The 11640-nt window shown below is 57.2% G+C and overlaps 3 protein-coding genes across 3 annotated transcripts in view; 1 reads left to right on the top strand and 2 right to left on the bottom strand.

Moving 5' to 3' along the window:
- The window catches only part of LOC102040011 (natural killer cells antigen CD94-like), a 6243-nt gene extending 5787 nt beyond the window's left edge, over window positions 1-456 (bottom strand). Inside the window, exon 1 of the mRNA XM_005430981.2 lies at window positions 422-456. Within this exon, the coding sequence (XP_005431038.1) occupies window positions 422-456 (35 nt within the window). The remainder of the gene's footprint in view (window positions 1-421) is intronic.
- A 341-nt stretch (window positions 457-797) lies between these two features.
- LOC115949054 (B-cell differentiation antigen CD72-like) lies at window positions 798-2283 on the top strand. Its single transcript, XM_031065282.1, has 4 exons — window positions 798-1146; window positions 1281-1429; window positions 1723-1817; window positions 2136-2283. The coding sequence occupies exons 1-4, from the start codon at window positions 798-800 to the stop codon at window positions 2281-2283; spliced, it is 741 nt and encodes a 246-aa protein (XP_030921142.1).
- A 4713-nt stretch (window positions 2284-6996) lies between these two features.
- On the bottom strand, window positions 6997-10375 carry LOC102039844 (killer cell lectin-like receptor subfamily G member 1). Its single transcript, XM_031065281.1, has 5 exons — window positions 10327-10375; window positions 9765-9875; window positions 7993-8141; window positions 7659-7762; window positions 6997-7192 (listed from the first exon to the last, which is right to left on the bottom strand). The coding sequence occupies exons 1-5, from the start codon at window positions 10373-10375 to the stop codon at window positions 6997-6999; spliced, it is 609 nt and encodes a 202-aa protein (XP_030921141.1).
- Window positions 10376-11640: the final 1265 nt, after the last annotated feature.

Here is an 11640-nt window from a genome sequence, read left to right as displayed (position 1 = left end):
CCTCTACCACTGCCTCTACCACTGCCTCTACCACTGCCTACCACTATCTCCCTTTGTCTCCCCTAGTCTTTTCCACTGCCTTCCACTGCCTTTCCATTGCCTTCCCACTGCTTCCCACCCTTTCCTGTGGTCTTGCCCTGGTTTCCCACTCCCTGTCACTGCCTCCCACGGTCCTCTCACTGCCCAGCCTCTGCCATCTCACCGCCTTCCGCTATTTCCCAATCCCTCCCACTGCCTCCCACCCTCTATCGCTGCCTCCCATTTCCTCCCACAGTCTTCCCTCTGCCTCCCATTGCCAACCATTTCCTCCCATTTCCTCCCATTGCCTCCTACTCCTTCCCATTGCCTCCTAATCCCTCTGACTTCCTTCCCATCACTGCCTCCCATTGCCTCCCACTGACTTGCCACTGTCTTACATTACCTCTCACTTCCTTCCACTTCCTCCCACTGCCTCATGTTGCCTCCCCATTTTATTCCCACCGCCTCCTGCTGCCTTCCCATTGCTTCCCAATGCCTCCCTTTTCCTTCCCATTTTCTTCCCATTGTCTCCCGTTGCCTCCCACTGCCCTCCAAACCCTCCTACTTCTTCCCATTGTCCCCCACTGCCTTCCACAGCCTTCTCATTGACTCTCCTTGTCTTCCCACTGTCTCTTGCTGCCTTCCAATGTCTCCCCTCCACCTGCCACCACTGGGGCTTCCATTCCCTTCCCACTGGCACCCCCAGGACAATCTCCACCCACAGCCAGATACTCTTATCCCACTCTCTCTTGCCAGAGGCAGGCCCCAGGCAGGGCCCCATGCTCATGTCCCAGCTCACCCCCCTGTCCCCAGACTGGCAGGTCACCCGCAGCCTGCAGGACTCCTCCCGTGAGCACGAGGCCGAGCAGGGCCGCCTGTCACAGGAGCTGAGGGCGCAGGAGCAGAGCCTGGAGCAGACACAGCTGGAGCTGGCGTGGGCCAGAGAGGAGCTGCAGCGAGCGTGGCATGAGGGCAACATCAGCCAGCTGGAGCTGGACAGGCTGAGCCTGGAGCTGCGCCGCGTCACGGGGGTGCTGGGCAGGACAGAGAGGGAGATGCAGGAGCTGCAGGGGAGGCTCAACAGCAGCGAGAGCACCGTGGCCCTCCTGCGCTCCTGCACAGCCATAGGTAGGGTGGTGATGGAGCAGGGGGGGCCGTTGCTGCTGCTGCTGCTGTGAGGATGTGGGGGCTGAACTCAGCCAAGCTGAGCTCCCCAGGCATCCATAGAAGGATGAGCACCTGAGCTGTGCCCCTGCCCCCAGATTGCTGCCCCTGGGGCTGGGTACTCTTCAAGAGCAAGTGCCTCTACATCTCGGTGACAAACAAGACCTGGGAGCAGAGCAAGGAAGACTGTGCAGGGAGATTTGCTCAGCTGCTGGTCCAAGATGAGTGGTCGCCACTGACAGTGCCGGTACAGAGCAGGGGGGCTGTGGTACGCCAGGAGGGTGGTGCTGGGCAGAGCCCCAGCTGCAGCAGTATCTGTGGAGGTGCCAGGGTGGCACCATGAGCCCCAGGGTGGCACCATGAGCGCCAGGGTGGCACCGTGACCCCCAAGGTGGCACCGTGACCCCCAAGGTGGCACCATGAGCCTCAGGTTCCCATCCTGGCAGTCTGATGGGAGAAGCACAGCCATCCCTGGGGCTCCTGGGCGCCTGGCAAGTTCTAGTCATGAAGCAGGTGGCTGACAGCTTCTCTCTCCCGTAGTATTTTGTGCATGCGTCTAAGGCATACTACTGGATTGGAGGAAAATCTCCTTATATGGCAAGGAGACTTACGTGGATGGAGAGCAAACAATCCTCGTAAGTGCAAGAGCCCTTGGCACAAGCCCCTGCCCTTCAGCCATGCTAGAAAGGTGCTGTTTTGCCCCTGTGACTCCCCTCAGTAGAAAGGTTGATGGCCTCCCCTGAGCAGTGCCCCAAGGGAGGGGGGTGAGGGTAGAGCCGAGCTCTGGGGTGCAGTGCCAAATATCCAGTGGTAGAGAAGAAGAGCAGGAGGAGGAATGTGACACTCCTCAGGCTGATCTCTGTGCCAGGCGCCTTGCCTGCCCCAGCAGCACTGGGATCTATGGGAAGTGGTGTCCATGGCGAGGAGGCTGTCACTGCTGCCCTCTTTCCTAGGAAACGCCATATTCCAGACTGCTGGTCACTAGTCCGCGGGGAAATGTGGAATCAGCCATGTGACAAACCCTACCCGTGGATCTGCGAGAAATCCCCAAATCTGAGCAGGGCACCTGAGACTCGTCCTCTTTTTCTGGCCAAGGACTGACTGCTGCCAGCCCGGCTCCATCCCTGGACTCAGGACCAGGAGCTGGGTGTGCCCCCTGAGATCCTGCCCCTGGCGCACGCTTTGCCTCAATTGCACTGCAAAACTGCTGGGGAAAAGTGTCTCTGTTTTAAAGCAAGGAATATGGAAAACAGACCTTATTCCCCTCTCCCGCACTCATGCAAACACGTGTTATACTGCTTTGCACTGTGCCACTGCATGTCCCTGTGTGTCCTGGCCAATGCAGCTCTAGTGCAGAGCCCAGCTCTCACCTTCTTTGTTGCCCCAAGGCTGCCAGGGATGCAGGATCTGCCATTTGCATATTTTTGGAGCTGGGAATGACACACTGATGTCCTCAATCTGTCCATTTTGGGGAGACCTGTGGATTTACAGCCCGTCCCTTCTCTCAGCATTGACAGCTCTCGTCCTGGCCTTTCTTCTGCCTTCATCACCTGCCCAGAGCTGGGTCCTGCCTGGAAAGGGTGCTGACAGTGGGGCCATCAGCATGAGAAAATGCTGGGAAGCCCGGAGACCGTTTAGGAAGTGGGGGAGTGCTGGGGAGCTTTGAGAACATGGTGGATGAATGAGGAAACTCTGAACCCACGGGAGGAAAACGAGGGCAATGAAGAGCCCTAAGACCGTGAGAGGTGAATGTGGGAATCCTGAGACCATGGAAAGAAAGGGAGCAGCGTGGAACTGCAAATGAGGATGGCTCTGAAAAAATGGAGGTGCACTGATAAGACCCTGGGAGAGAGGAAGGAGCACTAGGGAGACTTGGGAACATGGGGGAAAAGGGAGACCCCTCCCTCCAAGGGGGAAGGATCCCTAAGAATGTGGGACCTTATCTGCCAAAGGAGGGTGATGAGAGACCCCGGTCCAGGACCCAGGGTGACCCTCTCTGCCTCAGTCAGTGTTTCTGCAGAGAAGGGAATGTGTTGGCAACCATTTTGCTAAGCTGGACCTGCAGAAGCCAGCACAGCTTCCCCACAAGTCCTGCCCAACCAACCCAGTGCCCTTCTACAGTGGAGTGATTGCACCAGTGAACAAGGGAAGGGCTGCATGTGTGTCATCCATCAGACTTCTGTAAAGCCTCCAACATAGTCCTCCTCTAAATTTGAGATAAATGGATTCAATGGGTGAACTGTTCACTGGAAAAGTCTGGACAGCTCCATCCAGAAGATAATGCTCAATGGCTCCATGTCCTCATTGGACGCTGGTGATGGTGTTGGCCCTCAGGGATTCACCTTGGGATTTATGTTACTCGGTACTTTTGTCAACAATGTGAACAGTGGGATCAACTGCACCCTCACCAAGTTTGCAGATGACACCAAGCTGAAGTGGTTTGACCCATATGAAGGGCAGGATGCCATCCAGAGGGACCCGAAAAAGCTCGAGGAGTGGCCCATGGGAACATCATGAGGTTTAACAAGGCCAGGTGCTGGTGCTGCACCTGGGCTGGGACAACCCCTGGTACCAGCACAGGCTGGGCATGACCAGCCCCAGAGCAGCCCTGCCCAGAAGGGCTTGGGGGTGCTGTGGGTGAGAGGCTGCACATGGCCCAGCCATGGCACTCACAGCCCAGAGAGCCAAACGTGTCCTGGGCTGCATCCAGAGCCTGTGGGCAGCAGGGCAGGGAGGGGATTCTGCCCCTCTGCTCTGCTCTGCTGAGACCCACCTGGAGCACTGCATCCAGCCCTGGGCTCCCAGCACAGGAGGGACAGGGACCTGCTGGAGTCAGCCCAGAGGAGGCACCAAGGTGATCAGAGGGATGGAGCACCTCCATTGTGAGAAGAATTGGGATTGTTCAGCCTGGAGAAGAGAAGGCTTCAGGGAAAACTTACTGTGGCCTTCCACTACCAAAAATGGCTACAGGAAATCTGGAGAGAAACTTTACACAAGGGCTTGTAGCAAGAGCACAAGGGGAAACGGCTTCAGACTGAGAGGGCAGCTCCTAGGAGAGCTTCCATAGAAGGAGGCTGGAGCCAGCCCATGGCATGGCAAGGCTGGGACAGGATTGCAGGTCCCCTACAGTCTCAGCTATCATGCAAAGCAAAGACTTGCTGTGTCTGGCTTGTCCTGGAGAGTCCAGATGTCCCCACTGCTCCCAAAGCCCTGAGCTCCAGCCCCCACTGCCCACAGTGTCTCAGTTGCCACTGCAAGGACACACTGCAGACCCCATCCAGCCTCTGGCCCATGCTTTCCCTAGGCTGGGTCAGCATGGCTGCTTACTTGCCCATCTTGATGTGTGGCTTCTCCTTTCTTCCCAGCTGCAGGATTTGCACTTTTACCCACTCCAGTATCAGCAGGCTCCCAACAAACCATTTCTCCAGGCCTCTCTGTACCCACTCCTGCCCTCCTGTGTACACATTACCGGTGTGGTATTGCCCCCCAGCTGCCTGAGGCCACCCCCCACCCGCCATCCAGGGCACTGATGAAGGCTCTGAGGAGCACAAACCCCAGGATCAACCCTTCAGCCGCTGCATTCAGGGGAACGAGGGTGTTACTGACACCCACTGCAGCCCTCACACCATTCAGGTTTTCCACCCACGCTCTTCTCCTCTACTCCTGACCTCATGTATCCCCACTTTGCCCGTGAGGAGACCATGGGAAACCAAGTCCCAGACATGAAAGGTTCATGATAAACGTCCCCCATTGCTCTCCCCCTAGGCACAGCCCACTGTTGCCACAGCAGCAGGCAGGTCAGACAGGCATTGCCTGCCCTTGGTAAATCCTGCCTGGCTTTCCCCATCCACACTGGATGGTTACATGCCCAGGAGCTGTGCTGCATCTCCTTCCTGGCATCAAGGCAGGACAACAAAGCTCAGCTCGGGACAGGTGATGCAGGAATAAGAAAGGGCAAGACAGGAGCCAGCAGCAAATAGTGGCAGAGGCAAGGGGCAGCCAGGAAAACTAACCGAGTCCTCAAAGGGACAGCAATGGCAGCATCTTACCTACCCTCACCAAACCTCCCCCAGTGGAAGGCAGCAGAGTGGGCTGGAAGGGTGGTAGAGATGTCCCGTGTTGAGGAACACCTCTGCTCCAGGCAGCTGGGCCTGCAAGGCGCAGGTGGAGATGCAGATGGAAAAGCAGATTGAGCTCGGGGTGGGAACCCGAGGCAAGAGGCTGTGGCTGCCAACCTTTGGGATGGCAAAGGTCAGGAAGAGGAGCGGTGCCAGACAGATACACAGACACTGAGACACTGCAGGAGGCAGGAACTGCTGACCTTTTGCATAGTGAAGGAGAGGGATGATGAAAGCAAGGTGGATGGACACAGAGAGGGGGCAGGAGAGGAGAGGAAGAGGAGCAAGGCTTGAGCACAAGCAGACATTGCGGGGATAAAAGCCCAGGTGTTCCTTTGTTGGGTATCCCTCCTCAGAGGAACCATTTTGGGCTGTTTCTGTGTTACTGTGCTGTGAATAAATGGCTTTGTGGAACGAGACACCTGAGACTCTTCCATGGGAAGCCTGTGACCAGATGAGTGCCCATGGACCCCCCACCATGGTCCCACTGCCATCACCCAGTGCTCACCCTGCGCTGAGGCATCCCTGTGGCAGTGAACGCAGCTGGGTTCCACCCAGGCTGGCCACGGTCAGCACCAGCCCAGCAGCAGGATCTTGCAGTGAATATCACGCTCACTGGGGTGTGCAGGGCACAGGGGGGCAGTGAGCAGGGCCTCAGCACACTGCAGGTCAGCATGGGCCCCACTCTGGGCCATGCAGGCAGCTCAGCAGCAGCAGCCCAGGAAGGAACCCACTTCTGTCCTTCTCCATTGTGGTCAGGGGGCAGACTGTGGCTAAGACCATACTGCGTGGAGACACATCTTCATATGCACAAAAGCAGAAGTAGTTGCTTTATTTGCAAAAAGTCTTTGTTTTTTCCTGCACATAGTCTCATTTTAGGGGGTGGGGGGTGAATGACCTCCCTCCTGCTCTGTGTTGTGAAGAGCCCAAGCCCCTGGGTACAGGGCACAGCAGGGCAACCCTTCCCCATGCACCACCTTGCACGTCCCAGTGCTGCTCAGGCTGACAGGCTGCCCTGGCTGTGGGGTTTGGTCTTTTGCATGTGCTGGGAGGGAGTCCCAGCGAGGTCTGTGCCAGAGCTGCAGGCTGCTGGAGAAACCAATGGTCTATACCAAAAACAAAACAGCCTCTGGGACCAAACAACTCCAAATCAAGCCCTAGCAGGCCTTTTAGGCTCTGACACATCACCCAAAGTGAGGATGTTTGCTGGAACCTCTTCAGACTGGGCAGGCACCAGCAAACAAGCTGCTGCCCAGCCCAAGTCCTCTTTGGGATGCAGAGGCAAAGGGTCACTCTCAGCAGCATGACCCAAGAAGCAAAAGCCCCAGGAAACCAGCAGGATCAGAAAGCCCAGAGCTTTCACGGGACCTATGCCAGCCTGCACAGGAGCTGTTGCTGAACACTGCCATGGGGCCATGGGGATGATTGCTGCTGGCTCAATGCTGGCTCCTGGCCCCAGGGTGCAATTTCCCAGCTGTGAGTGATGCCACCGAGTCTGAGAGCTGGAGGATGCACCTCCATCCTCCCACCCCCACACCCCAAAGCCAGCTGCGATATTGGCAGAATTTATTGGCAAAGTGCAGAGTTCAGGAGGGTAAAGAGGTCTGTGCCAGGAGGCAGCAGAGCCTGGGAATGCCCATGCCCTGGGCTCAGGCAGGCCACAGGGTGGTGGCACAGGCTGGCGGTCACCGTGCCATCAGGGCCTCACACAGCTGTAGGTGGTGTTTCCCCAGAGGAAGGCAGGAGGCGAGGACTGGAGCCACTGCACAGTGGCTGCACTCTGCTTGCAGACCCATCTGAGGGCATCTGTGCAGGCACCACCTAAAAGTCCCAAGCCTGACACCCTGCCACAGGCCTGGAAGGACCTGGTGTAGCGCTGGACCGGGAAGATCCTGCAAGGGAGAGAGTGGGCTGAGATGGAATGGAACTGGGGCTGTCCCATCAGCAGCTCCTGCAGCCAGGGACCAGACATGGCACAGGGATGCTGTTGGAGCAAAATTCACCCTCTCCATGGGGCACAGTCTCCCACCAGCCTCTTCCCAATTAGGCCACATGCCCTGATGCCCCCAGCCCCATCACTCACAAAGTACCCCCAGCTCAATCCTAGCAGGGCTGAGCACTGACCAAACTGGGACCCTGCTCTTGCAGAATCCCCTGCAAACCCAGGCAGAGTGTGGGCACCAGGGTCAGGCCCCTGCTAAAAATGCCCCTTTCCTAAAATGCCCCAATGCAGCCCTGGGAAGAAAAAGAGGCAGCCAAAATCTGGATCACATCCCTGCATGCCTGTCCCCACCACCAGGCCAAGCCCTGATGATGGGCCTGCAGCACACCCAGCTGGGAACAAGCTGGTAGCCTCACCATTCCAGCGTGGTGCCATCCAGCCACTTCCAGTCAGACCTGAAGCCATCCTGCTTCAGCCCCACATGGAAGGCATCCATGTTAGCTGTGCGCACCAGGAACGCCTAGCACAGGAGAGGAACCATGTGAGCCCCTGGGGACACCCAGCCCAGCCACAGGTTAGTGATGGGGCTGTGCTGTACGGCCACAGCATTGCCAGCTCCCTGCCTGGGTGCTGTGCCAGGCTTTGGGCACAGGAGCCGGGAAGGTGAGACAATGCTGCGCCTGCTGAGGGACCGTGAGGTGGCCACCAGGACAGCCCAGTGCTGACAGGGAGCTGGCAGGGTGCACTCACCAGGGTGCTGTTGGCTTGGATGGTGACCAGCTGTGCCCCTCTGGAGCAGCAGTCCTCTCTGCTCTGCTCCCAGCTCTTTCTGGCAGAGGAGAAGTAGTAGCACTGCCCTGCATCCCAGAGCCAGCCAACCGGGCAAAACTGGCACTGCCCTGCACACCAGAAACACCCAGGTGGGGTGGGACAGCAGGCCAGGGCTGCCACCAGCCCCAGGGACCAGGAGAGTGACAGTGGGCAGTCAGGGTACCGACCAATCCATCATGTTCACATGTCTGCCCCACGTCTTCCCCCACTCTGCATTTGCCCTCGTTTGTGAACCCAGCTCCAACTTTCCAGCCCCAGAGCCCTGGGAAGAGGGGCTAGTTACAGGAACATGCTGGCATTGAGCAGAGCGGGGAGCTGCAGGTTTGGGGAGGTGATACAAGCACAGTTTACAAAGGGGGCTGGGGGCTCAGATAAGATTTCAGCTGCACCAGAGGCTGATGTCATCTGGCACAGGGATGCTGGTGGCATCCATGAGCCTGGTGCTGGTGGTGTGCCCAGGTAACACTGAGCTGTCTGGGGTCATCTCTTCTAAAGGGGTCTCAGCAGTTCAGCCTGTTCAGCAGTGCTGGGGCAGGCTCCACACCCCAAGCTGGGGGACAGGCAGTAAAGGTGCAGGAATATGTAGAGAGAGAGCTCAGGGAAACATCCTCGAGTAGGGACTGAGATATGGTAAAATCCCCCCTAGAGCAAAAAGGGTAAAAGGTGCTTTTCTGTGTCAAGGCCAAAGAGAAAAGCTGCTTCGATAGAAAAACAAGAAGATAAAGAGGAGACAGTGAAATGAAAACAGAGACACTGCGGGAACAGGACAGGGACACAAGAAATTCCTTCTGATAATGAAAATTAGAGCAAAAGTCACTGTGAAATTCATAGAAACGAATATGTATGAGCCTATTGTGAAATTGTATGTATATGCATTTGAAAGGGGGATAAAAGGGAGGACTGGGGCTCGCAAAGGTGTGCATGCCCTTTTAAAGAGAGCAGTCTCTCTGTCTCTCTGGCCTGCATCCAGCACTGAATAAACATACCGGCCCTATAACTTAAAAAAGTTGTAGAGTTTTTTTCTCTCCGTGCAACAGGACAGATCCTGCTGCTTGAAAGCAGCAGTAAGGCCCTCTCCAAACCTTATGCAGGAGCCCACCAGGCTCTCTTACCTCCCTGTGTCTGTTTCCCATAGCTGGGGCTCTCCTCTATTCTCCAGAGACCGTCTGTGCATCTTGTTTGTTGTTGCACTAAATCTGCAGCAGAAGAGCACAGCTGTGTCCTAGCAACTCTGGGCTCCTGCTCCCCGCAGCACCCAGTGTCCTGCCCCACAGGACAGCCTCGTGGCTGCGGGTGAGGTGCCCCCTGATTGAGCTACACCAAGCTAAGGTCCTTGCAGACTTTGCTGTGCCTGGGAGCCCTGCATGCAGCAGGCTTTCGGGGAAAGTGCTGCTGCCTTTCAGTATCAGTATCAGTGCCCTCCCTCCCGCCTTTCATTGCCACCTGATGGAGTGGCTTTCCCCAAGCCCACGCTGTCCCCCCAGCTTCCTTTTCCAGCCGCGTGGGTGGTGTCTTGCCTCACCAGTTCTCCTGCTTGCCCCAGAGCCCACGGTGCCCTCAGCCCCAAGCAGAAGCACCCAGCTCCATGGGGAAGCTACAGCTCACCCTGTTGGGACACAAGTGCTGTGGTGCCAGCCCTGACACCAGGGCCCCCTCTGCGGAGATCTGGGCACTGCGTGGCTGGTACTTACAGTGGAAACTCAGGCTGACAAGGATGATCTGTGCCAGTAGGAGCGTCAGGGAGAGGAGACCCAGGCTGAGGGCTGCCCAGCACCAGGGCAGGCGCACTCGCTGCTGAGGAGCTGAGAAAAGGAGTTAAAACAGACCAGGGTGGAGGGGAGGAGGGATAGTTTGGAGGGAGCGGTAGGGAGCCTTGAGCCGGGAAATGTCTGTGAATCCCAGGTGGAATGTCAGGAGACACTGGGGGAGCCTGAGAAAAGTGAGGGAGAAAAGCCTGTTTGCAGCAGCTTGATTGTCCTAGAAATTATCTCCCTGCACGCAACGCCTGGTGGGGAGAGCAGAGGGCAAGTGTCTGTGCTGTGGCATGGGGGTGCAGTGGGCATTCCCTGCCTTTGAGCCCCTCCTGCCCCTCACCCCAAGAGTAGGCATGTGCAACAGAGCTGGAGAGGAGCTGTCTGAGAGAGGACACCCAAAAAGAGGGAGTGGGGGGAGCAGGACTGGGAGGACATTTCTGGGGAAGGCAAGGGGTGGCAGGAGGGCAGGGAACCCACTGAGAGAGTGGGGGGCCATTACCTGGTGTGGGGGGAAAGCGCAGGTCGGCATACATGACACCCTCGTCCATCCCTTCTGTGCTCTCCTGCTCTGCAGCCCACAGGGGCAGTGACAGCCCTTTCCCAGCCCAGCTTCTGAGACGGCTGTGATGCAAAATGGAAAGTGTCACTTCCTGGTGGGGTCCCCAGAGGCACCACCTGGCACAAAACCCGGGGGGCTCGTGGGGCTGCCATGCACTGGGGGCGAGGGGCGGCCCTGTTGGGGCCAGCATCCCGGAATCCCGGCAGGAGGGAACCGCACACCTGGGGGCCAGCCAGCGGTGGGAATGGCTGCTGGCTCAAGCATGCGGCCAGGGCTGGGCTAGGCAGCCACATCAGGCAGTTGTAAAGGACCTTAAAGGACATGTCCTTCCAAGCCCCCTGCCGAGGACAGGGACACCCTCACAAGTGGTTCAGACCCCCATCCAACCTGACTTTGAACACTTCCAGGGATCGGGCATCGACACCTTCCCTGGACAACCTGTGCCACTGCCTCACCATCTTCATAACAATTTCTTCCTAAAACAGGAAAAGTCATATGGGAAGCAGCTGAGGTCACTTTGTTTGTTCAAGCCTGGAGAAAAGGAGACTGAGGGGAGACCTCATCACAGTCTACAAGAGGAAGCAGAGGGGCAGACACTGATCTCTTCTCTCTGGTGACCAGTGACAGGTGTCAGGAAGGGTTTAGGTTGAATATTAGGGAAAGGTTTCTGACCCAGAGGGTGGCTGGGCACTAGAACAGGCTCCCCAGGGAAGTGATCACCGCAACAAGCCTGACAGAGTTCAGGAAGTATTTGGACACTGTTCTCAGGCACACGGGGGGATGGCTGGGGATTGTCCTGGGCAAGGAGTTGGACTTTGATGATCCCAGTGGGTCCCTTCCAACTCAGGAAATTCTGTGATTCTGTGATGAATATCTAAGCTAAACCTGCCCTCTGACAGTCTGAAGCCGTTTCTCCTTCTCCTATCACGACACCCTTGCAAAAAGTCACCCTCCATCTCTCTTTAGTCCTTCTGGTACTGGAAAGCTGCTTAAGGTCTCCCCAGAACCTTCTCTTCTCCAGGTTGAACAAGCGTGGCTGTTTCAGTCTGATCTGCCCTAGGCACTGCAAGGGAAGACTGGGTATCCTTGGGACACAGGACACATCCCCATGCCCCTCTCTCCAAGTTGCAAGGCCACGGGATGTTTGCTTACAAGCCCCTTTTTTTGCATGTGGCTGCAGCTGCATCTCAGCCCTGGAAAATGGAGGGTTGGGGTGCTCCTTCCCCCGCCTCAGCCTCCAGGGCCGCCGTGCTG

The sequence above is a fragment of the Geospiza fortis genome, unplaced genomic scaffold (assembly GCF_000277835.1).
Source record: "Geospiza fortis unplaced genomic scaffold, GeoFor_1.0 scaffold1509, whole genome shotgun sequence".
Taxonomy (NCBI): domain Eukaryota; kingdom Metazoa; phylum Chordata; class Aves; order Passeriformes; family Thraupidae; genus Geospiza; species Geospiza fortis.
This window is presented reverse-complemented; position numbering and strand designations above follow the sequence as displayed.